At 40.0% G+C, this 26,344-nt stretch overlaps 1 protein-coding gene across 3 annotated transcripts in view; it reads right to left on the bottom strand.

Annotated features, from left to right (window-relative positions):
- The window catches only part of GPAM (glycerol-3-phosphate acyltransferase, mitochondrial), a 29,637-nt gene extending 5,879 nt beyond the window's left edge, over positions 1–23,758 (bottom strand). Inside the window, exons 1-17 of one of the 3 annotated variants that reach the window (XM_063163196.1) lie at positions 23,646–23,758; positions 22,130–22,260; positions 20,063–20,185; positions 17,012–17,085; positions 14,017–14,130; positions 12,642–12,791; positions 11,903–11,999; positions 10,751–10,887; positions 9,340–9,439; positions 8,474–8,686; positions 7,985–8,098; positions 5,909–5,994; positions 4,857–4,972; positions 4,016–4,086; positions 2,632–2,896; positions 1,986–2,128; positions 575–652 (exon numbers count right to left, since the gene is read on the bottom strand). In XM_063163196.1, coding sequence (XP_063019266.1) covers positions 575–652; positions 1,986–2,128; positions 2,632–2,896; positions 4,016–4,086; positions 4,857–4,972; positions 5,909–5,994; positions 7,985–8,098; positions 8,474–8,686; positions 9,340–9,439; positions 10,751–10,887; positions 11,903–11,999; positions 12,642–12,791; positions 14,017–14,130; positions 17,012–17,085; positions 20,063–20,185; positions 22,130–22,231 — 1,983 coding nt within the window. In that variant the 5' untranslated portion in view covers positions 22,232–22,260; positions 23,646–23,758. The remainder of the gene's footprint in view (positions 1–574; positions 653–1,985; positions 2,129–2,631; positions 2,897–4,015; positions 4,087–4,856; positions 4,973–5,908; positions 5,995–7,984; positions 8,099–8,473; positions 8,687–9,339; positions 9,440–10,750; positions 10,888–11,902; positions 12,000–12,641; positions 12,792–14,016; positions 14,131–17,011; positions 17,086–20,062; positions 20,186–22,129; positions 22,261–23,645) is intronic. The other 2 variants (XM_063163198.1, XM_063163197.1) reach the window with 2 other exon arrangements.
- Between the last annotated feature and the right edge of the window lie 2,586 nt (positions 23,759–26,344).

The following is a 26,344-nucleotide window of genomic DNA, read 5'->3' as shown; positions in this document are numbered from 1 at the left end:
TGGTGAAAAAGACTAGGTTTTTTTCTTGCTTCCTCCTGGGTGCCAAGGTTTGTTTACTGTGCACAAAAAGAAGTTTATGAAGCAAATATATGCTGAATCAGCTGCCTCCACTCCTCAGGTTTTCTTTGCACTGTGCACCTCTGGCAAACTGCACCCTACGGCCCTGGAACTGCAAGCTGAGGAGGTTTACAGTAATTCTGAGATCAATACAAAGGAATTAAAGAATGACAAAAGGTCTGGACTCCTGACTCGTGTACAGTACAAAGTAAAAAAATCCATGTAGCTATGCTACATTTGAAAGGGCTCCAATAATAAAATAAATCCCAAGTTTCAAGACCGTACAAAAATAGGTGTCTTCCTTAATAGCCTTACTGGTAAAATGAAATTACACAGAGTCATGAAGCATCACAGGCTGACTGTACCCAACTCTCTGACACTTAGGAACAGAGAGTGAAGCAGTCTCAGTCCTGGGCACGTTGTACAAGCTTTCAGTAACAACATATAGTCAGAACAAGTCTCACAACTAAGGAGCATAAACCACCCATAGTAGAGTACAGCATCTCTGCCACTTTACCTCAGCCACCAGGAGAATGCCATACTGGATCAGCCTTTCCACAGACTCGTGGCAAACTTGATAGATCACCTGGCAAGGCTGCACAACATAAAAGGAATGCAGTGAAAAAGTCACACTCATTACACCCATTATAGCAATATCATTCTCTGTTCAGTATGAATATTTTAGATATAGCAGTATTATTTATTTCACACAAGCTTTTAAACTTTTATCAGCATAATCCTACTGCACCACTCTTGTGTTTATCCTGGAGACATTAAAAAAATTAAAGTGAAATAGCATATTTAAAATATGTCCAAGATTTTTCCAAAATGCATTACCACTGGTAGAAAGCCACATTAAATATTCTCCCTTTTTAACAGCCTCTAACCAAATCTTAGTTTGTTAACAGTTCTGGAATAAAATCATCATAATATTAAAATTATTGAAACTCATAGCAGTGATCTATTTGGAATTTAAAGGAAACTACACTTCCAAGAAATTCTCTCATGCGTTTTGAAACGGAATAAAAAAATCCAACTTCTTTTACATTATTCATAATAATTTAGGAAATATTTTCTTAGTTAAAAAAATAATAATCAATTATTAACTCTGAAAGCAGAAGGATAATATTACTAAAGAACTCTAGCATATGAGCTAACATTACTACCCAGACAAAAATACTAAATTTGGCTTATGCTTCTGTAAAAATGCACAAGTCAAATATGAGTACAAATGTAAGAGCTAATTGAAGAATCTCTAGAATTTTAAGTAACTTCTACACATAAGAAAAAATAACATCTAGCACCTCAAATTGGAAGTATACAGTGTCTGAAAAGTGAGATAATATCAACTCTCGTCAGTGTTTTGTAACAACAAAAACTGAAGTCAGGCCATGTTTAAAATTTCCACTAAGTACCAGGTGTGGCACAACACGAGAACTGCACTCCTATGCAAATAAGGGATATCTTTAGAATACGGAGCCTTACTTCCCAACACAATTTCAACCACCTGTGCAAACTCACAGGAGCTGGGTACTCACAAAGACTTTTGTTTCTTTCAGTAAAAAAATAAATGAATGAATATTTTTGGCAGAATGCAAATACAGCTGTGATGAGCTAATGACAGGAACGATACAAAATAAGTTAGAGATGCTCTCTCAGCTTCCCGCAACTCGAGGTGGGCTTCTCAATGCTGCCTTGCTCAGGAAAGGCCTAAAGCACAGCAGAAATGTCCCAGGCCCAGCCCAGCATCACCCACTTCAGCACTGGCAGGAGCAGCAGGTGGCACTCAGTGTGACAGTCACTGATACCCATCACCATCACACTGCACTGACAGTGAACAGATCAGAGCTGTGACACTCGTAGAAAGCATCATGTAATTTAAAAGTAGCAATCAGAACAAAAACTGGAAACTTAATGCAATTACTTACCAAAGACACAGAGAATTCATTGGAAAGCAAGTAGCACAAGCTGGCAGCTTTTCTGACCAGGTGCTCTTGACTGATTAAACTGGGAGAAGCACCACTGGTACCATTTCTGTACCTCCTGCTCTGAATCGCATGAAGACTGCAGGCTGGAGGAGAAAGAAACACAGGCAAAGTTTAATTTTCCAAAGAGCTTTATGGCAAAGCAAACATCAAACTTCTGTTTCATTCACTTCTGAGGCTAAAAGCAGTCAAATATTACACATGCCATTCAGGAATAAAGACAGACTTAACCACTCTGTTTCGTCCAGTAACGTCAGATCAAAACAAAATCTCATTAAAATACTGCTCACCAAAACAGAGGTTTTGCCATGTTGGCTCAGCACTCTGATAGTGCCTTGTCTATAGCAGTGACCCATACACAAATACTTCCAAGAAAGATAAAGGATGAGGGGAAAAAAGAATGGGAACGTTCCTCAAACAAAATACAAGTTTGCTTTAAAACTGTTTGTTAAGGTAAACATGACTTGAAACAGGAAGTGAAAATTTGTATTAAAGGAAATAACACGAGGAACTGATGGGGATTTTTGTGCAGATTCTCTGACTTCAAGGGTTACACGAAAGTCTTTCCCTGAAAAACCCCAAAACGTACCAATAACAGCCTCTTTAATGAATACATGAAGTATTCCATTGCTGTAGAAGTTGAGCTCAAAGACAGCAGGTATTGTGATGCTGGGAGTGACGAAGAACTCATTGTTTCTGCTCGTGTTTGTGATATTTACACAGTTCCCCAACAAGTGGATGGCATGCATGACAACATCATCTGAGTTCCCTGAAAATCCCAAGTCAAAGTCACGGGCTAGGACCTCCTCCTTCATAGAGAAGAAGTCTTCTACCAGTCTGGAAAGATCAGTTCCCTACAAATAAACACAGAATCAGAGAGTTAAACGATATTTCTGCACAGGAATCTATCAGTAAACCACATAATCAGGTATGTATCAAACACAATACACTAACTAATAATCCAAAGCACAACAGTCATATCAGAAAAACTGATTTTCAGTGAGGTTTTGATGAAGTAGTTCGACATATTTTGAATTACATGCAATTATATTTTACAGCCATGGAACTATTTGGGAATACAAGGTTTTTCTTTGCTTCTTGGTTTATTTCACAGCCTGCAGAGACCTGAATACCTCAAGATACCTCAAGACCATGTCAGAAGTACCATGATTCCATTACCTATGCTTTTAAGTGAATGATCAGTTAGCTGGGAATATTGCACTTAACAGAATGGAACAACTGATGTGGAACATGAGGAAAAATCTTTCCTCAGGCACCTCCTTTTCTTGTTTTCTCCCAAGATGGAGTCAGATCACATTATAAAACACTTATTCGATTCCACTATTTTAGGAAATTGGAAAGACTGGACTGATGAGAATGGTAACACTTCCTCCACAAGCAGGATTAAACAAGTGACCAATATTTTTCCATTTGTTCTCAGTTTATGTACAATAAAAGCTTCAGATTTGAAGGACTTTTAGAAAAAATACGAAACAAACTTGTAGGACAAAAAAAAATTCATCCAACTGTCATGCACAAGACTTCAGGTAAACATTAGTATCATTCTGCCATTGTGATATAGTATTTTAGTACTGAGGAACAGTAAAATCAATTTGGAAATTAATGGAACAGTTTCTAGAATATTCAGTAGTGAGTGTGTTTTGAGATCTAAAAAACAACCCTAATACAATAAATGAAAGCCATGTAATCTTTAAAAAATTGATAACATTTTGAATTACAAAGATATATTTCCACATGAGCATTTATTATCATCCCATCAACACTGGCTTGTGTTCAAGCACCCACTGCTAACTAAAATATCAGCACTCAGACTACCTGAAATCCACTTAAATTTAAATGCATCTTTCCTTTTTAATCAGTATCATGTAATAGTAAAATCCATACTTTTTTTTTCTAATAAGTTAACAAGGCCAAAGCCATGTTTGGCTATTTAAGCAACACAGAAGCCTTACCTGCCTGTGTCTGTACAGCAACAAACAGGCAACAATGTGGGTAGACATCACAGCACAGGACTTGTCAGCAGCTAGAGGTGAACAAGATAAACTTGCTGAGCATCTGAGACATTCCAAACACCATTACACAGTACCCACTATTTAAAAAATAGTCACATTGATGTAGGCACAGAACTGTACCCACTGAATAAAACACAAAGTGTATTATGTACGTCTAGAAACAACTTTAAAATAATCAAAGTAACTGGGACTAAGATGGCCAAATAAAGCTTAAATATTTACTAAGGTAAGTACTGCTTCCTGTGTACCTCTGGTACCACAAACCACAGACCTACTGGCTGAAGCATTCATCACATAATCTACAAAACCTGGCAACACTGGTCCATGCAGCTAGATGAGGTCATGTATGATCTTAAATAATGCCATTAAGATACTCCAATAGCTTTTTATAGGAAGAGACAAGCAATGAGTGCATCAATATGACAATCAAGCACTTCAAAGTACAGAAAGGTTAGTCTACTAGTCCAACAAAATGAATAAAAATCTTCTATTTGATCAGAAAAAGAGTTTATTGAACTTTGAAGAGAATGGAGGGAGACAAAGGATGGACAACTGTCAAGATTATGTAAGTCATGAAATGATCACCTGGATGGAGACAATAAGGAAGTGTGACTACCACACAAAATTCATGCTCTCAGCAAAACCAAACAAGCAGCTGACAGCAACCTGCTCCAGTGGAAGGTGTCACTGCCCATGGCAGGGGGGGTTGAAATGAGATGATCTTTAAGGCTCCTCCCTATCCTCATCACCCTATGATTCTGTGATCCTCTTCAACACTTACTGAAGAGAATGTGCTCAGCCAAGTTGGATATCAGCTCTCTTCTGAAGGGTTCACTGGTGATATCCCTGGAGTTGGGCAGCGAGGCTTCTGCCCCTTCATCCACAGTATCATTAGGTCTGGATATGCAATAAAAATTAACATGATGACATTTTACATCAAAATGTAAAACAATATAAACCAATTTTTTTAATGTACGCTTAGCATTAACTACAGCACAAAATACCACTACAGTCTGGTGAGGGCAGAAAATGTTATCAGCAAAAAGCTCTACCAGCTTTTCCTGATTATTTCTTTGCACTGAACAACAATCCATGATAAGACTACCAGAAGAAAAGTTGCAAGCTTTTTCTATGACTACTCATGACTTTGCTGTAACACCAATTGCTCTTTTTCCTTCAACAAATATGGAGAACAGTAGAAAAAACAAATTTGCCTGAAAGACAGAGCCCAGCTTCTCTACAAACTAGAAACGGTCCTTTGTATGGACTTACAACTTTTTAAAGGTACAGAACTGACTTTGCACCCACCAGGACCACACAGGCTTGTATAACTCCTGAAGAAAAACAGCTAAAATGTCTATCTAACAAATGCAGAACTAACCCCTGAGCAGTGCTGCAGTTCTGAGAGTTACCTCCTTGAAAACAAGGAGCACTCACTCATAGGTCCTATTTGCTTTGGAATTATTCCAAAACCTTGTGAAATGTTTGTGAGGTTAAAAAACAAATCCTTTATTTTTCCCTAAGCATGGCATTTTCCCCTCTAAATGATTCCATAAAATTTATAAACAAATCAACAGAGGTTACTAAAAAAAAACAAAAAAAGGGAAAAAGTCTACCTGAATTTATTTGAACAGAGCTCATCAGGAAGAATGTAACTCTTATAATAAATTGCATTCAGAATTGCCTAAGTTTTGCACTTTTCTATAAACAATTAGATTATCCATGGGGAGTTCAAGCACAGCTTGGAATGTAATGCAGAACACTAAAAAGATAAACAAACAAACAAATACCAATCTGTCCTCCCTTTCAACAACACCCCAAACAAATCTCTACCTTGATGGAAGTATAGCTGGTAACAAAGCTTGTTCCAAAGAAAAAGGAGCAGGCACAGGTTTTTGGCTTTGGCTGTTTACATATTCCTGTTAAAAAAAGGCTCATTATTTTTTGTACTTTTTCCACCTTATTCATGCATTCAACTGATACTGCTATTACAGGAAAAAGGCAATTATTCAAAAATGCAACTGATTAAAAATAGCTCACACTAAGAAAGCAGTAATAAGGTCAGGGATATTAGAAGTTTTCAACAGCTTATTCACTTTTTACTTTATTTTATGCAAAAAGTAGATTTACAGCAAGGAATCTGTACTTCATAAAAAAACTTGCAATGAAAACAACACATAACCTCTGTCAGCACCCTGCTGTGAACAACTCCTTTGAGATGAGTTCCACGATTAAATTAATGAGAACTGCCTCATTAACATGAATGAGAACAAAACCTAGCACCCATTTAGAACCAGCATGGAGACTGTAATTATTGCTTACTCCTGCCTTCCTCACACACCATGAGAGAGAACTTCTAAGGAGAAACACTGCTGTACAAAACTCCAGTTGCAAGACACAAACTAAAGCCCCCAGGAAGCAGGCAGGGTACTGCATGCTTGGAATTCCTGAATTCCAAATTTCTCAAAAGCCAAACGCCTCTCCTTATAGGTTAAAATTTACACTATTCTGTTTTCAGGACACTGTGTTCCCTCAGTTTCTGTAAAGAATGGGAAACTAAAGAGCCACTTAACCTGCTGGTCAGGAAAACAGTTCTCTCCCAGGAAAGCTGCTTAAAAGACTTCCACAGCCTCTTTCACACACTCTTCTGCTTCCAAGCCTGTGCTCATAGAACTGCAGATGCCCAAAATTAACCCCCAAAGCTCAAGTGCTTTAGAAAAACCTGCAGTGACACAACTACAGTTACACTACTGCAAATGTGAGCTAAGGCACACTTTAAGGATTTATGTCATTTATCACCATTCTACAGCACAATAAGGAACACAGGTACAAATGAGACCTGACAGAGGCTGCTGGGAAGGTACAGAGTGATTAGCATTTCACTAGATTAAGAGGGCAGATAACCCTCTTTTCCTTACACTGATCCAAGAAGAGTTGTTAACTCCCTACCAAGAATAGCCCAAGCCTTCTCCTTTGGAAGTGAATTAGTATCTTTCCCTACTACACTAATTATAATGCAGTGCAGCCGGCCACAATAATTTCATGCTGTGGTAACTGAACCCTCCAAAGCTCTCCAACCCTACTGCTTTTTCTGAGAGAAGTAGGGCAGAAAGAAGAACACCTAATTAATTTGAATAATGTTCTAGTAAGTTGCTGTTGCAGTGCTTAATCTTATTAAAGTCACACTAAAAATAAGGTATACTGTGGCAGAATGCAGATTAGTGAAATAGAGATTAGTACCAGCAGATTCTGCAAAGAGATCTGAGAAAATTTAGAGTAAAGGCAGATACTGCCACAATACCCCATTACCTGAGAAACTACAGAACAGCTACAGTGAAGTGCTGTACATAACAGTTGTGAAGTAATAATGATTGATGACTTTCAAAGAATATACATATTTTCGTGATATATTACCCATGACACTTTTATAGCTACTAATTTGCTTAGCAGTTATTACTAATATATTACTAATTTGCTTAGCAGTTTTAAAACTCCAGTGAGATAAATGCCCTTCCTCAACCACTGCAGATGTCATTAAAGTACACTGGAAAACAGTATTCAGCTTCCTTCAACTCCAAATGTTGGTCAACTCCAGATGTGAAGAATTACTAGATAGTACAAGGAACATTTTACAGATCACTTGTTAAGCAAACAAATAACCCCACCAGTAAGAATACTTAGACTGTTTCAAAACTAATATATCAACACTGAGACTATTTCAGCTTAATACAGATGCATTAAGTCCAAACACTCATCAAAACCGGGATACTTTTGTCCTGCCAGAAGGGACTGCAGCAGATAATACTAGTGATGATAACTCACAATGAGGAAATCAAAATAAATGTGTCCCACTATTGAAATACCAAAAATGTCAAATATTCAAGAAGAACTTCAAGATATCAAACTTACTCTTAAGGAAAATGGTTGTGCAAAATCTACTCTGACACATCCATAATTCTTCCGCAGCATTCTGAAGACTCCTCTAGCTATACTCCAAAGACTTTCATTCTTCTTAGGCTTGCCCTAGAAAACATAGGTGGTTGTTTTGCTTTTCTTCCACTTTGCAATTAAAAGGTCATGTTTAAAATTAAAATGCATGCAACAGCAGACAAAGCAAGCCCAAAGCTTTTGACACACCTTATAACTTCAAGTACATCTAGAGAACTATTTTTCTCTGCAGATATCCCCTTGAACGTATTACTTGTCATGTCATGAATTTGCCTGTCATCACCTGTACCTCAGCACTCCCTGTCAGAGCCATTTTGTGATTCATGGCTGAACACAAACCCTGAGTCCATGAACAGAGGACTAGCACACTACACTTAAACTATGTAACACGTTTTCCTGCACATAAGCAGAAAATCCCCCAGGCAAAGCAAGTTGTTTGATTGCTCTTACCAGCTGCTCACTGTTATAGTGACCCTCAATGATGCGATCATAGGAGATTCCCACAGGTATAATGAGGACATCAGGGGTAGCATTTGAGAAGAGAGCATCCACCACCACCGACAGCAGCCCTGCTCTAGCTCCAGATGTCTTGCCACTTCGAGACCGCGTCCCTTCCAAGAATATTTCTAGAAACTGCTGCTGTCTCAACAGTTCTTCTATGTGCTGAACACAAAAAGATTGGAAAAGAGAAAAAATAGGTATCATATCCAATATGATATTGGTATACATATATATAATAACATGTGGAAAAAAACCCCAGTAATTTATGCCTTACACAAGCCCAGACCTATGTGCAACTGAATTTGCATGAATATACAAGCAGTATAATGACATTTGTTCAAACAGCATTTCTAGCAATGGCTGATGCAGTTGATTCACATTCATCTTTCCTTCTGGTTCCCCAGCACATCCCATCTTCCAAGATGCAAATACAGCTACTACACTGAATGGCACAAAGGATTACATCAGCCCATCACGAACAGACTTCCATTGTGCTATGTGAATCAGTGTAGAGATGCTTCACAACAAAAGACATCAGTGAAACAAGCATAAGTTAACTCAGAGAGCATTAATTCCACATTCTTTAATAAGGATTATGCAAGGTGGATATCTGCTCATCCTCAAAAGAGCTGAGCATGCAGTTTTCTTTATTCTATAAATTCAAACCTTCATACAAAAATGAATCCCCTTTTACAGCATAAAACTTAAGACAAATTTAAAGCAATAAATACATCTCCAGAGTGATGGAACCCACTTTTCCCACTTGCTACCCAAGTGAAATGCTACCTACAGAAAAAAAGACAAGAAATACACACCACATAGAGCAAAGCTCTGTACAGGAAATCCTTACGACCGTCAGGGTTCTGATCCAACTTCCGACGAATGAAAAATCCTCCCAGCTTGCGGATCAATGTGCTGCACACCAAAGAAGGATTACACTCATTGATTTCAGCTTGCAGGAAACTACTACATCTCCAACAAACAACTTCTTGCACACAACAGGGATTCAAATAACTAAAAGTCTTAAAGACTAAAGTGTACCGCACTACTTGCACATGATGGGACTACACAAATATTTCTCTATTTTACTTATGAACTGGCTTCTTTGCACTGTCTTGCTTCACTGCCCTGACAGGTCACTGACCAGGAGATTCTTGCACACTGAGATGTTGGTGACCCATGTAAGAGTTCACCTGAGCTGGCCCCAGTCCACGCTGCGCTGCACAGACTGCACAGCCTGCATGCCTGTGGTGTAACACACACTACCCTCAGCTGCAGAATCAGCAGAATCAGCTCAGCCAGCTGATTTTAACAGAGCAATCTGCAGGCAGCTCCCACTTGGCACCAGCAATTACACCACGTGCATGGTCCTGCATTTATCTCACAGTGTAGCAAGAAGTCCCCATGAGGACATCCCTTCTGCTTGACAGAAGCAATGATGAATAAGGCTGTTTTCTTGAAAAAAAATCCTGTACTGGCTCAAAAGACCAAAGAGGAGTAGTACACCTTTCTGCAGACAGGATGCTATGTGTGGATCATGGGCCTGCTGAATGCTGCAGAACTCAGGGTGCCCAGTGCCTAAAGTAATGTTAGATTATCTATGCTAACCTTTCTTTATTCTGTTGGCACTAAGAACTAGCATTTCAATTGCTCATTTATATGAATACCTTTTTCACTGGGATTATTACAGACCAGCACCTACAGGGTCTAAAACACTCTTGAAGTCAAGGAATTACCTTTCTTTCCTCATAATTTCCTATAATATCCAGTCATTCTTTAGATACCAAATATGCCCAAATTCTGTCTCAGTGGCAAAATATTGCCTAAAATACCTCAGGCTTTTGAGCCACCAGAAATATAATTTAGACTCAAGTGGAATAATTTTCCACAAAGTATTATTCAACTAGTACTGTTGCTGCTTGTTAGCCAGCTCACTAAACTGCATCAAGAGCTGTCCATTCACAACTCCTTCTTCCATATCATCTTTCCTTTGTCATCTAACCACTTTAAAACTCCAAAAAAGGAATATCCTTTCTCCTTACCCTAAGGTTGTAACAGAGCTTCTCAGAAGGATGCTGTGATGCTCCCTCTCTGAACATGTCATAGGAACCAAAGAAGTTCTACATGATGGCCCAATAAGTCAGATAATTTTACACTTAAGACATTTTGTGCAATAGATCAGATCCCACCACCTCAGTCTTATTTCAAACAAGGAGAGGTTATTACCTGAAGATGGGGATGTTGAGATTGTTTCCTGCAGCAATGTAGGGTGCTTTGATGTTATGGCAGAAAAGAATGAATGTAAGCAGCAGATAGTCAATGTGGGATTTGTGAACAGGCAAAAAGATGAGAGGCAAATTCATCTATGGTGGGGAGAGGAAACAGTAAACAAATCAGTTGGTAAGAAACATGGAATATTACTCCTGTTCTTAAATCCACTGTTGAGATTGCTAGCATCATCTTACCTAAACTGATGTTATTTTCCAGTTACCATAATAGAGTTTGCATACTTCTGGTTTTCCTTCAGCTGGGACAATGAGAACATTTTAGTCAACTTGTCTTTAGTATTAGTTTTCATGGACTGTAGTTTTCAACTGTATCCATTACATTAACAATGTAATCATTGTTAATATAATGGATACAAATACTCCAGTTTCTTCAGACTCACAGTGCTGAGACACTAATCAAACAAAGTGATGTGGAAAATCCTCACTGACACCAAAGTACTGGTATTTCTATTAGATATTAGCAAAGATTTATGAATAGTGGGTTTCCCAAACACAATATTAAAAAAAAAAAAAAAAAAAACAGAAAAGAACAGGAACTTTTTTATTTGTTTTATTTATCTAATCAATATTGCTAAGGTAAATCCTGCAAGACAAGTTAACTCATTTGAGTATAAAGAAAATGGTAGCATTCAGGAGGTTGGTTGACCAATTTCAATAACTACTGAGAAACTGGAAACAGATTGCTAGTAAGAAATGGGAAAAGATTTTTCTTAAAAGTTTTTATTCCAAATCAAAAGTAAAAGTAAAAAATTCTGACTAGATCCACTAATTTATTGCAGGCTGCCTCAGCTCAAAAAGTGGAAATGATGTTGGATGCAAGGTCATCTGAGCTAATCATTCAGCCTAATAGTTAAAATTTGATCCTGAATCAAAGGTAAACTCAGAGTTCACATAGTATTTTAGGTTACACAACTCTAGGAGCATATATTTAATCAAGAACACTATTTCACAGTGCTCTTATTGTACTTCAGATACAATACAGTTCTACCTGCAATTTCACTTAGCAGAACTCTCACAAAAAGAGAAGTGCTGTAAATATTAGAAACTACTTCAGAAATCTACCTTACTGGATTTTCCCACCCTCCCTTACCTCTGTTGCTGCTTTGACCATTTCTATTTGACCTCTGTGGATCTGGATATTCCAGAAGAAGCTGTTAAACAACTTCAGTAACACCCAGCCAGTCAACCTAAGGGAAAACAAACACAACTCAAAAAACTTCATTTATTTCTGCCTCTGTTTTATATTGCTTCTGTATGACTAAAGGCAAAGCAGTTAATCTGATAACTTATATTCAAACAAAATTACTATAAAATCCAATTGCTAAACAAGGTTTTGCCTATGGTTAGTAGCCACATTTCAGCCTCCTGCAGTTATGACACAAATCTTGTATCAACCCCAGTGAAGGCTGTGAACTAGGAACATGACAGAGACAAAATCATCCTTAGTAGTAAATGTAGACACCACAGCAGAAGATTTTATCTAATATAAGACTCTCCCTTGGATATTTATATCTACAAATTATAGCATTGAATAGGCTAATGGAAAAATTATCTTTTGGTCTGTGATGCTGCAGATAGCTGTTCTTGCCCATATGAGCCTGAAATAACAAATGATGCCAATACTGGTCCAAGCCCTAGCACCAAAACTAGGTTTCTGAGAAAAGGAAAAGTTTGTATTTAATCTTAGCATAAAATATATTCCTTGTAAAGGCAGGGGACTTCTGCTGCATTTGAAAATGAAGAACAACTACTATTTTGGCTGGTATTATGCAGAAAGAGCTTGTCCATTCTTCCACTCACTGATAATACTGATGAGACATTTTTCTTACCTGATTAAAGCAGGTGACACGTTTGCTACCATCTCCTGGAGAATTTTCCTAGCTTTTTTCTTCACTTTGTTGATAGCTTTAGGATCTGCCTGAACAAAAGTGCCTGGAGTACTTGGCTCAGAAGCTTCATCTACAATGGCCTTCTGGACTCTAACATTAAAAAGTAAAGATTATAAGACAGTCCCACAACAGAAGAGTCCAAAACACAGACAACGACAGCTAGGAATGAGCTACATATTATTACAAGAGTAACTTGCAAACATAAAAAGCATCCACACTAAACTATTGTGTACTCCAAATGCATTAAACTTGATTCAGTTTTATAAGCTCTAATTTAAGAGGCAGGTGATGATTGAATGGGCTCAAAGGTGACTACATGAAACAGTACATACACAATTCACAGGTACTAATATTAAAACATTAAGTGACTGATAATTTTCTGAAATGCTTAATAAAGATAAAAATTCAGGGGGAACAGGTGCAGTCTCGTTTTTGTTAATGCCTTCTTTTTCCTGCCACAGCAATTTCACATACCTCATTAGACAGATTTATGCAGTTGCTATTTTGAACTTCTAGATTATTTTTGCCCTTGAATTCTCAGTTTTACCAAGTCTAACAAAATTTTATAAGGGCTATTTTCCCCCTTTAAAATATACCCAAGAGACACTAAGTGGCTTTAACACACCCGGACTGTAGCACAACATAGTCTGCTTTACTTTTCAAAAGCAACACTATCATCTTCAGATGTGACTCAAGCTTTAAAAATTCAGGAGAATTAGGAATGTTAATGTAGGCAGTGTGTGCCCTCTGACAAAAGTGGCCTGAAGGGGCAAGCAGGTGGTTGAATTTCTTTGTGTCCAAAGAAAACTGACACCTGAACAGCTGATCAGGGGCTCAAGATGCCATTTAAAGTGAGGTATATGAAACAGAAAACAAGCTCCACAAAACTAAGACTGGGTACTCCATTTTACAGCCTTTTTCCATTTTTTGCTGCACTCTCCAGGTGTACACTCAGCAAACTCCAAAATGCTGCTTTCCTATTATCTGAAATACTGACAATTTCTGATGACTGCAGTATGACTTCAGTGGTAATGACTTGCATGAATTAGATAAACAGAAGTTTGAAGAGCTCTCTTGTATCAATTTATTTTTCTGTGTACTGTCTGCTGTTCCCCCACCACACACCATTCATTTAGAGATTGTAAACCTTAAACTCCCCTCTTTTACTATTCCAACAGAAATTGAAAGCTGTGCTAAAGATACTCCATCTACTAGTATTTTAATTAGTCTGATTTTCAAAATTTTCAGTTTTTAAATTAAGGCATATTTTAATGTAGTAGAAATTTTTAAAATAATTAATTTTGTGTTATCTTACCTGCTGCTATTCAGCACATTTTCTGTCAGATTCTTGGCAAACATACCCTTATGAACATCCCTCTCTTGCACAAAAAGCACGTAGCAAAAGCGTCTCGCAAGCCACCCTCTGTACCTACAAAAATATGAATGGTATTTCAGTGTGATCCTCAAAATATTTTGCTTCCACAAACAACAGCATTAAAAACAACTAAAAATACAATTAAGAAGCAAAAGTAAGTAAAATTTTATAAATGGCTCTCTAAAAGCTTCTGTATCATCCAGTAAATTGCCAATATCTTCATGTTATAGACAAAACAACTGATGAATAGCACAAAACATCAGAGCCAACATCTGCACCCCTTCAACTCAGGGTGACACTGGCCTTGAAACACCCACAGAATCACAGGAGTACAGTGATCAAACCAGCATATACATTTTGTCTGTCCCCTGGAACCAACTCGCCAGCTCAGAGAGGCCAAAAGAAGCGATAGTGTGAATTTCCAATTTTGTGCCCCTTTCCACCAAGGAAAGTAAATGCCCAGCTAAGAGGTTTGTCAACTTCTTCAAGGAACACCAAGTCCTCTTGGGAAAGCTGCTCACGTAAGCACAGGGTAAACTCTCACAAACACTTTTGAAAATATGTTTGCATTAGCCATCAAAACTAAATCCACTTTTTTAGTTAGCTTTTCTTCCTTTACAGCGTCTCCAAACACCCAGTCCTATGTGTCTTCTCCATTCCTTCTTCTAGTAAAGTTTTAGCAAGTGTATAACCACAAAATTATTAGTAAATCTCACTACAAATTCAAGTGTTTAAGGTAACTTATGGAGACAGTCCCATTTTTTTAATTAACCCTGTCCTCTACTCTCTCAATCATACAAGCAGAAATCACCTGAGAAAATGTTATTTGGAATTCAAACATCACAGAAGATGCCTGTGACACGGGAATGGCTTACACCCTTTCCTCCACAGGGGATATTCATCACTATTTCTCTCCTCACCTCCCTCATTTACCAGGCCAGCAGTGGACAAGCCACCACTTACACAAACCCAACACCTGGGACCCCCAAACAGCAGAGCTGATGTGATGGGGCAGAATTAACAGCTGGATGAAAAATTAAATTCTGGCAATTTCCAAGCCCAGAGCAGTATGCATTATGCAAAACTCCTGTCCTGAGGTCTGCTGGTGCAATGCCTGGCTGCTGCTGCAGGGAGTGTCCCAGGCTGAACCGTGGGTGACAAAGCTCATGGTGGTTTCCATGCTGGAGCCCCGCCAGTGTCTCACCCGCTGTCATCACTCGAGTTACTGATCTTGGCTGTTAAACCTCCCTACCACACTTCAGTAAATTTATATATGTGTTCAAAACAGCAAGGAAAGATGAGACAGAACTTTTACACTGCAAAAGGCCAAAGCCCTAGAGTGAACTGTAATTAAGATGGGTGCTCATGCATGAGCCATGGGCACAGAGTGGCATGGAATGATCACACAAATTTTTAGACCAGCTATTCGTGCTGTCACAGAAGAAGACTGGTGACCCTTTTTTAGTTGCTTTTTTCTTTTATCCCTCTTCTCTTTAAAGTTTGAGAGCCTTACTGAATTTTCTAGAAAGCAAAGGATATGCTTTCTGACAACAATATTTTTTGGTAACTATGAACATATCAGAACAGCACACAGCTATTGCAGGGACCTGTCAAGGTACGAAAGCTTCTACATTCATTTTACAGCTTAGACATAATGCAGTTTAATTGGAAAAATCTGGGTTCTGATCATGTAGCAATAAGAAAAGACAAAAATGACATAGAATGGACCAGTCAAGAGACATTTAAAACTGGCAGTTGTACCTCAGATAAAGGCTGTCAGTACAGTTACAGCATGCTGGCAGTTAAAGAGAACCCCTCTTGCTTTCTAAAGCCAGGGAACTGTGACTGTGTGGCCCCATGAGACATCAGAAGTTCATTAAAATTGTACATTTTCACACTATAATGACACTATGTTTCTCACTATTCTGAGCTAGATGTGTTTATTTCAGAATAATTCATTAATCCATATTTTTTTCTTCTAATATTTCTAATTCAAGTAACTTTGACCATTCAAAACCATTCAAGCCTTAGACTTTCGAAAACGATTTTTAAAAAGTTAAACAGTATTTCTGTTATTTTTCTGCATTCTAAACTACAAGCTGAACTCTTAAAAAACCCATAATTAATACAAATTTAATAAAGAACAGCTTCTAACATTAGCTTTCTCCCTCTCAAGCACACACAATGCTGCTTTTCTTTCCCTCAGACACTTTGGCTCATTTCTTTCAGGCTGCTGGCCTCTCTTTGTTTGCTCTGACTCTACAACAAACACTGCAGGACCTACTTATGCTAATGATTGCTGTAAGAAAAACTTAGCAAGCATTATTAACTTTCCAAAGAACAGAATATTTTTGTGCAATTTCCAGTATCTTCATCCCAGAACACAACATATGATTCCAACAGCACAAAGACCCATCTTCATTTTTTAGACTTTTTTCATTTATACCACACTTTTCAGAAGCTGCACTCTGCCACTGAGACAGAGAAGAGACAGATTCATAAGACATAATCAGGTTAATTGCCATAACTGCTAATAGTCAACACCTAACTTGTGAGCCAGATCTGCTCAGTAAATTAAAGGGCAGCCTGAAGTCATTCTGCATAAGGGAATAAAACAGGTGCCCTCAATATTATGCTACAGATGCTGTTGCCACTTGCATGAAAGGAGGAAGAATCTGTTTTGTGAAAAAATTCTGGGTTTTTTGTGAAACAGGTTTGACCCCTACATTCCTTGTCTATAACCCCAAAGGACTTTGCCCAGTTCCCAAATACACACAGCCAGATTTAACAAGCATGTTACTGAAGTCAGCACCAAATCTCTGCATTTCAGGACCACAATACATATCAACTCAGTCCAGATCATAATAAACATTTCCCTGTCATAAATTCAGAACACACTGAACTTTAAAAGTAAAAGAAACACTTGTTACAGTACCTGGTATGTGTTTCATTGATATATATGACATTACGTAGACCCAAAGAAGGAATACTAGAATTGAAGAAGTTATCCTGTAAAACCAAGAAAAAAAAAAAGATTGATGGACTATTTCATATAAATAGCTTTGTCTGTTACATTCATCATAACATTTAAGCCAATGCAATGCTTTTCATTTGCACTAAGCCAAGCCAAAGCCAGAGAAGTGTTGGACCTGCCTATACAGTACAAAAACTCCTAAAATGAAAATGGAATTCTAATCACTATTCCCAAGTCCAATACTTTCAAAGCATTCTCAAGGCTTTACTGTGTGGTTGCACTGGTTACACTCTTCAAGCCACAATATTTCAGAGGATTCTGATGTAATATAAACCAGGACTTGTCATAATACAGAACTCATCTTTGAGACAGAACTTTATTGAGCCACATTGGGCATTACTGTAACCACGAGCATTTGATGCTCAGTCTGTAGCATCCAGTTTGCCAGCAGAACAACAGCCCAAGGATCAGGATATCCATCCAAGGTTAGGTGGCAAAACTCCACATTCCTGCTCTGCCTGAACAACAAACTCAGTCCAGCCTTGCAGAACCTTGTTACAGACTCCACATATTAAATGGGATGAGTTTAGAAGATGGGATGAGTTTAGAAGCATTTCCACAACAAATATTCCTCAGCAGGAAGACCTAAATTCTACTCTTCCATAGTCCAAGTGAATACCTTAGCCAACAGGCTGATTTCTTTCTACCCAAATGATATATAATGATAAAACTGGTACCTTGCCAGCAGTGAACTACAGCTAAAACTACTGGAATTGTACGTGCCAAAGAAAAAAAAAAAAAAAAAAAAAGGACAGCAAAGAGAAAGATGGTCACCAGCAACAGCAGAGCTGCAAAAGCTGCAAAACAGCCTCACCACCAATTCTGCAATGGAAGTCAGGTAAGAGTCATTTGTTTGTATTTTGTTTAGGACACACCATTTACCACAAAATTAAAATATATGACTGTCCTATGTCATTTGCAAATCAGGGAGAAGTTATGAGCTACAGTGAGAGCAGAGTCTTCTGCTCCCTGCTAAAGTACAAGTATGCTGTACAATCAAACAATTGTTGCTCTGAGGCCTTAAGAGGAAACTTCCATGATATGCTAATTTCTTTGACTACACACTGGTGACTTTTTGTGGATGTGATAAGCTGTGTTCTGGCAAAGAGAAGATGACTTGTTCTAGGTGTCCCAAACAATCACAACAAAGTACAGTACCACTGAATGCCAGTCTATACCTGTCCATAGCAGTGCTCCAAGTGTCAGGTTAAACCTCACTGTGAAACTCATCCTCCAGCAGTACTGTTACACTTAAACTTTTCCTTATTTAACTCCTCTCCAGTGCTGTGTCAGGCAGAGCACGTGGTTCTGTGAAACCAACTGAGCCAATGCAGGATGTCCCTGCTGGCACAAAGAAGAAGCCCAGCTCCCACCACCACATCCTGGCCTTTCCTGCTGATCTCTACGTCTCACCTCCTAACTTAGAGCACCTCTAGCATTCATTACACCCTTTAACATCCCAACTACATGCAGACAAGACAAAAAACTAAGATAGACAGTCTAAATTAATAAAGCAGGTAGTTTTCTGCTTGGTTAGTGAACTTGATCAGCCCGCAGGAGAGGAGGAAGGAAAATGAGAGGGAGAAGCAAGACTTTCCACTCTCAGCATTAGCAAGTTGTTAGTATGGACAGCACACTTAAGGAAATTTGCTTCATTAATTTATTTTCCTTAAGAAAAATAATGAAAAAGACAGTTCCAAAAAAAGTATGTGGAATCTAATGAGATGATTATCTTTGTTACTGTCTGTGCAAGGATGGTATTTTTTCCCTTACAGCAGAAAGCAACAAAGGGCTTAACGGGTCATGCTCCTTTCTTAAGTGGGATCTCAGGACAGTTAATTAGTCCCTTATTAAGTGGACAAAATACAGAACAAGATTTTTATTTTTAAAGCATAATTCCCAGTTTGAGAGGAACAGGCTAATTACTAAATGCATAAAGCCCTAAGCTGAGGATTCACACACACCTTTTTCTAAGTCAAAACACTTGTCTTTTTGAAGTAGCCTCAGTTTATCTAATTGTTTGTCTTTTTGGCCATATCATACACAGCCTTCAAAGTACATTTGGATTTCTATACCACATTTATATGTCATTGCTGCAATTTTCTGTTCTGGCAGAGGAACAGAGTGAAATAACTTGTCTTTGGTCAAAGAGGGAAGCAAATTTTCCCTCCAGCCTAGCCAATGAAGGTGTAACTGAGTGCAATCTAAAGCTCAGGGTGTACATACAGTCAAATTACATGATGAACTGGTTGCAAACTGTATTGTGCCATTTATCAGCATTTTGCATCTTGAGCTTACAGAAAGCCTGCCCAATGCCGTTCAATAAAGTTGGCATTTTAAATCAGCTTGCACAACCTCTCCAGAGCCACCATCCTGACACTGTTCCCAGGAGACAAATATCCCCATTATCACAACTGGCAGTCCTTGTTTCCAGGCTGGGCAAAGAGACAGGTGCAGAAAATCAGCCAGGTGTAGAAAATTAACTTGTTCTCTCAAGTGCAGGACTAAGCAAGTTGGAAAGGAAGCATACTGCTTAGCTTCCAAACTGTACTTATTCTGTGGATAGAGAATTAAAGTGCCCTAAAAGCAAACCTTCACACTTTTATTTGGTCCAAATTCCCATTATTAATCTAACACACCAGATAATTTTGCTATCCCATTTCCTAGTAGTAATTCTGAGAAGCTGGAGAGTTTTATGCAAGGAGTAAGTCTGCACTGAGAGGTGGGAGATTAAGCATCAAACCAGGCGTGTGCCATCCTTTAATTCCATGACATGTTACAGATGAAATGTAACCACAGTGAAAAGATTGAGAACAACGGTGAAAAACTATAGCACTTCATGAAGTAGAAAACATTGTGACCTTAATTCTGAAAGTAAGGAAACTACTGCAACTTCATTTCGCTGCAACTATGCATTATTGTCAAACATAATCCATCCCATAATCTCCTTACCCGGCTCTGGGGAGTGCATACATAGCAACATCGTCCCACAAACGGCCTTTTCCTGCTCAGCAGGGCCTCCTTCCATCTTAAAGTGGCAGATCGGAACAGAGTGGGACGAGAGTTACACTCTCCCTGCAGAACAAAGACCACTGTGTAAACACGCAGAAATGTGTGTTCTGCTGTGTATGGGAAAGATTTGAGGGAGAGGAGCTGCCAGACACACACACAAAAATTACCCCTCAATTATGTAAAGTATAATTTTTTTCCAACATTTCTCTAAAATTTAAAAAAATAAAAGCAAAATCTCAGTGTTGTACTTATGTAAGCACTGATGCATTGGTTGACACACAAAATTTTAAAAGGAATGATAACTGTAATTAAGAAACACCAACGAAACTGCCAGCTGAGAAAACTGAAATAAATTGACAGTACACTACATTCTCAAGAATGTAAAGGTGCTTGCAATTTGAACAATGTATTTTAAAGTTCAACTGAATATCACCCTGTAAAGCTGCAAGAAGACTCAATGTACCAAAAATATCAAGTCCATAGACTCTGTAGGCACTTGCAGCAGTTTCAAGCAGAGTGATATGAAAAAGGAGCTCCTGTGCCTTCTCCAAAGTTACACTGTCTATCTGAAGATTACAGAACAAAAAAAATCCAGAGTGACTGCATTCACAGAACTCATTCTCTATGTTAGGACATAATGCAAAAATTCTAGTTAAGTATATTTCCAAAGACTCTGGTTATTTCCATTAATGTCTACTGAATTATTGCTTGCCTGAGAATGAGAACTGGGTTGCCATTTTTAAACCACATATTTTATTGAGAAGAAAGTTACTTCCAGTATTAAAAGAGAAGTTACAGAAACAAACCAAACTAAAACGTTGTTTAAAACAGAACTTTTAACTGGCAGAGCAATAGGGTAGAACCAAGACTGAAGACACAAATGCAGATCATCACATACTCAGCCCAGTGAGAAACTCCCAGAAAGTCAAAAGCAATGCTGAAGATGCTTAAAAACTAAATTGTGCATATATCATATTTGGCAAGCAGCACAAACTGGCAAATATTCCAAGACTAACTCTTCCATCTGAAATAAACAAGTATCAAGATGCTAAGCCTGCCATAATCCCTCCTCTACCACCTCCTTTAATGCTAACTCCAAAACAAACCAACTTTCTAACAATGTCATCTTCCTCCTGCTTGTCTCCAACCCCTGACATAGCTCACCAGCATTTTCTTACAAAACCTCTTTTCTATCTCTTGTGACTTGCCTGCCCTTATTCCACTTTCTCACAGCCCTCCTGGTTACTGCAGCTTGCTGTTCCATGGAACTTAGATCTAGCTAGATAGAAATCCCAGCTGCCAAGACATCTGCCCTTTCCCTCAACCCTGACCACATTTCCAATTCTTCTTCTGTATCAAGTTCAAGCTCCTCCTCTCCAGATCCATGTCTAATCCCTCCTGACCTATGCTGCTAAACCATCTACCACCACCCCAGTCCCCATGTGGCTCTCTGGGCTCCACCCAGACCACTCTGCTGTCTCCTTTGTCCCCTCCAAATCCCAAGACTCACTCAATGGAGGACACAGACTTTTAATAGGCTCCTTATTTATATCCACCAATTTTTTCTGCCTCCTGGACTGCTCCAGCTTCAATGCTTATATGACTGTGCAACTTCAGCATCAAGCTCCATTTCACCTGCACACTTTAAATTACATTACCCAGAGGAGCAACAAGCTTCCTATTTGACTTTCTGTTTGACTTTGGCTACTCCAGAATGGGATTCTCTACATTTACTGCTATATAAAATGATTAGGAACATCACACCAGATCACTGTAAGACTACCAATAGAGTTTGACAGGATTTTTCTTTTCTAGCAACATTATTCTTTGGCACAGAATTGAACTGTTGGTTCCTCCTCATGCTTCAAGTTAAATCAAAACCAAACTTTATCATGCATGAGAGACATAATACCTTATCTTCATTCTTCCTAACAATAAGAAGTCCACCTTCAAGTTGAAGAAATAACAAGATAAAGAGGGCCAGTAACATTCCCAATTTTTACTTACCCACTCTTCAGTGGAATGCTTACATCTACTGATGCTGCAGTCTGCTGAGGTGGACAAATAGGAAACATCTATTGTTCCAAGGGACAAAGCAGTTTCATCCATGACACAGGAATTGAACTGAAGATCACAAACTGCAAAATAATAACATGTGCGTATATATATATTATTTTTATCTGTATATTCAATATTTATATGCATGCACAGAAACACACACCTAAATTTCAGTGCAATAAATTGGCAAACTGGTATTTTTTCACCCTTCAGTAAAAGTTCAGTTCTAAAGATACCTCCTTGCAGCTAGAAACTGGCATGATTTTAACATGCTAAAACCCCAGCACATTTGACTTCCAAAAACACAGCACACCAACCAGCTTCTTGCACGCTTTTCTCTCCCTGCTCCTCTTCCCATAACAGGTCACTCTAGTCCCCTTGTAATTTTCCACTGTTCTTTACTGCATGGTTTAAACCCTGCAGCCATAAGGATACGCATGTCAGACACTTTCACAAGTTTACTATTCTCTTGCACTCTGACCTTGCTCTTTCATAATTTGCTTCTCAAGGACACCTATGATCTACAAAAACTGTCATTAATGTTCTCACCTAATCCTATCCCACAGTATATTTTATGTGTCTGGTCTAGCTGTAGAAAACCAGTTTGCAAATTCCTTGGGAAGAAGGAGTGCTCAATAAAAAAGCACACCTCTAAATGTGAACATGCTGCTGCTAAGTGACATTTCAGTCTTGTGGGATTAAAGAGCAGTAAGGAAATCTCATCCTGATTAATTATTTTGAAATGGAAGCTTTGTAGCTCATATAATGAGCACAGTAAATAATACTCCCTTGACCAAAGAAAAAAGGAAAAGCAAACATACTAAAACAACTTAGTGTTATACAGTGTATTTGCAAAAGACTACAAATTAAACTGCTTTGTTTTTGAGAGCCACTGAAATAAGAATCCCAGCATTTTAAAGAGTCAAAACCTCCTCTTACATCTGTCACTGCAAGGAAACTTCAATCATGGCCAAGCTGTGGGCCATCAGGAAAGAGATTGCTCCCGCCCAGAATGCTAAGCTAACATCTGCAACAGCAAGACCTAAAACTTTAGTGCAACCTTATTGCCTTTCCGAGTGCCCTCCCCAAGTTGCCACAAACCCATCCCGTAATACGGGCACGTAATACGAGCTCCCACTACAACCTGGAGTCCGAGCCGCTATAACCACGCAGACCATGCATATCCCTTGCACAGCCCAAGTACCGAACTCATCCCTTTATCTTTGCTGGCTGTTACATTCAATCCGCCTTTTAGTTAAATTAGTCCTCAGGCAAATTACTATATAGCCCTCCCAATAAATACAAAAAAAAAAAAAAAAAGCCTGGAGACCTCAAATGCTGGAACCGAAATGCGTCCCGCTCGTGCTCAAGGTGACCTTGGCTGCACCGGTATACACAAAAGATGAACTTAAAAAAACACGCAATTAAAAGCCCGTTTGAGCAGCAGCAGCAGCCGCATACGTACCTGTGAGCCAACCCGCCCCCCGAGCGCCCGCTGCGGCGCTGGCGCTGTTCACCTGCCGGCCACCGCCATCCCCGCGGGCTCCAGCAGCGCTCCGGGCTCACCAGGGCTCCCTCAGCAGCGCTCCGGCCCCGCCGCTCACCAGACCTGCTATAAATAAAACCGCGGGCTGAGCGCGGTGGGGGTGCCGGCGCCCCGGGCACCGCCGCTGCCAAGGGGCCGCCCCGCGCCTCCCCGGCCGCCGCGAGGGGCGGGCGCCGGCCGCGGGCAGCCGCCGGCACCGGCCCCCGGAGCCCCGCGGGGACAACCGAGGCTCCCCTCGGCCACCTGGCCCCGCACCCGCCGCCCGGCCCGCGCCGCTCCTCAGCCGGACCGTGCCCTCCGCACCGGCGGCGCCGCTCCGCCGGCTGCCCCGCGCTGCCCCGGCCGCACCGCCCCTCCCGCCACGCGGCAGCCGCTGCGCTGCCCCGCCCCGCCGCCGGGGGCAGCACCGCCCGCGCGGCCCGGCCCGCACCGCCCCCGCCCGCTGCCCGGCCCGTGCGCGCCGCCCGCTCCGCTCGGTACCGCTCCGCTCGGTACCGCTTCGCACCGCCAGCCCCGGGCCGGCACTCACCGCGGGCTCCGCTGCTGCCCCAGCCCTCCCGCCGGGCCCACGGCGGCGCCGCGCCTGACGCGACTTCCTGAGCGCCGGGCCCGCAGCGCGGCCCTGCTCGGCCCCGGGCCCCGGCGCTGCCCTCCCGCCCTCACAGCGCTCGCCCCACGGCCGTGCCCAGCCCTGCCCTGGTGCAGCCCCCGCGTGGTTCAAGAGCCGCTTCCACCGCCCACCTCCCCCAGCCCAGAGAGAGCAGCGACTCACGGCTGTTTAGCTCTCAAATCTGAGCTGCTGAACAGGAAAACGCTGGGAAAGTGATGTGAAGTGGTCTTTAAATGCGTTTGCAGCGACTCAGAGTTGCCGCTGCGAGCAATCGCAGAAATTTCAGGCCAGGTATCGATCTGCCCGCCCGGCCTTGCAGCAGTGCCAGTTTGCCTTTTACTGAGTGCAAAAGTAAATGTTGATTGAGATTGCTGCATGTAACCAGACAAGGGCGAGAGTACTTTTTGGCTTTGGCATTCTTGGGCTATTTAAAGACAGTTTCTCCGTGGCTTGAGTTACAGCTCAGCAGGAAGGCTCGTGCCTACATTTCTCCTTTAATGTCCAAATCACAGCAGTGCAATACAGGAATAAAGTGACAAAATAAAAGATACTGTTTATACAAATGCAAATACTCTGCTTAAAGTAGCACAATTAAAGTGTTAATTTTCCCCTTGAGGTCTTCCTTCTAGATGTTGTTTTGAAATTATTACAAATGAGAATTGTAAGAATTACAACTGCCTTTCACACATAAAAGAAAATGGGTAAGATGTGATAGACAGAAACCTAAGTGCTGCATGCACAGGAGCACTGCCCTAGTTCCCACAGCTGAGCGCCTCTAGGGAATACCTCTGGAGTATTAGAGCTGGTAGTTTACGAAGAGCACTCTGCAGTTTGTGGGTCAGAAGGGATTTTGAGTCTGAATTTTCCTCCCTTAGCAAGGAAAAATACTTTATTTTGTTGTAACGTGGCTGTTGGAATAAAAGACACCTACTTTTCAAATTAAAAAGTACAATAAGATATGAGTGAGAAATGTACAATTATGAGCGAGAAATGTACAACTGTGAAATGTACAAACATGAAATGTACAACTCATATAGTTTGTGTTTCTGGCAATAAGCAGTTCAGTATCTGTGTCTTTGATCTGGTGATCGGCAGCAGGGCCACATCCGACACTCAGGGTTTGACCTAGGGGTGTTGGAAGCATCCAAAGGGGAAGCTCTGAATTCCAATCAGAAAAGTGAAATCCAGTGTTACATCCTGTGTTTTTGTAACTCTCTTTGTATAAGGAGCAGATCACAGAAGCAAAGTCCCAATAAAATGCTGCAGCCCACATCTCGATCACTGCTTCCAGCGTGAGTCTGTGCAGTGAGGGGAGTCAGAGCTTGAATCATCTTAGAAATCACATTGGAGGAGATGATTCAAGAGCTGGATTACATGAAAACTGAACAGTGATGGAAATTATATATCAAGTCTAAGAAAATGCAGGAAACATAAGGCCCTTAAAATTCTTACTGATGTTGAATAATTTGTTTCACTGCATTTGTGGTGTTGTTTGTGAGCTTTTTAGTAGGTAGTTTATAAAAGACCCTCAATACTGCTTACACACAACCTCCTCTAGGTGTGGAATCACATTGATTTTTTTACCCTTCCACTCATAAAAATAGGGGATCAAAGAGGGAATTTGTTTTCAGTGTACTACAGTGTAACTCACAGCAAACTCTCAACTACTGAGTGTAGAGCCAGCTTGTCTGCTTTGCTTGCCTCTATAAAAGATGAAATATAGTACATTTAAAACCTAACATGGAGCTTTTGGCTTGTTTTTTCATTCTACACTTTTACACTGGTATATTTTTTGTTTGCAAAATAGTTATTTCTGTGATATAAGTAACACCAAAATCAGAAGAAAAGCCTCAATGGCTTTGTTGTAATTTTATGCAGTCTCTAGAGTCTGATTTTAGTATACTTTATGAGAAAACTGCTTAGGCTATTCTTTAAACTGTTTTGGAAAGGATAGTAAATAAATACAATGGTTTAGTTAAACATAGTAATTCTGTGTAATAATGAATGT

The sequence above is a fragment of the Melospiza melodia genome, chromosome 9 (assembly GCF_035770615.1).
Source record: "Melospiza melodia melodia isolate bMelMel2 chromosome 9, bMelMel2.pri, whole genome shotgun sequence".
In the NCBI taxonomy this organism is placed as follows: domain Eukaryota; kingdom Metazoa; phylum Chordata; class Aves; order Passeriformes; family Passerellidae; genus Melospiza; species Melospiza melodia.
This window is presented reverse-complemented; position numbering and strand designations above follow the sequence as displayed.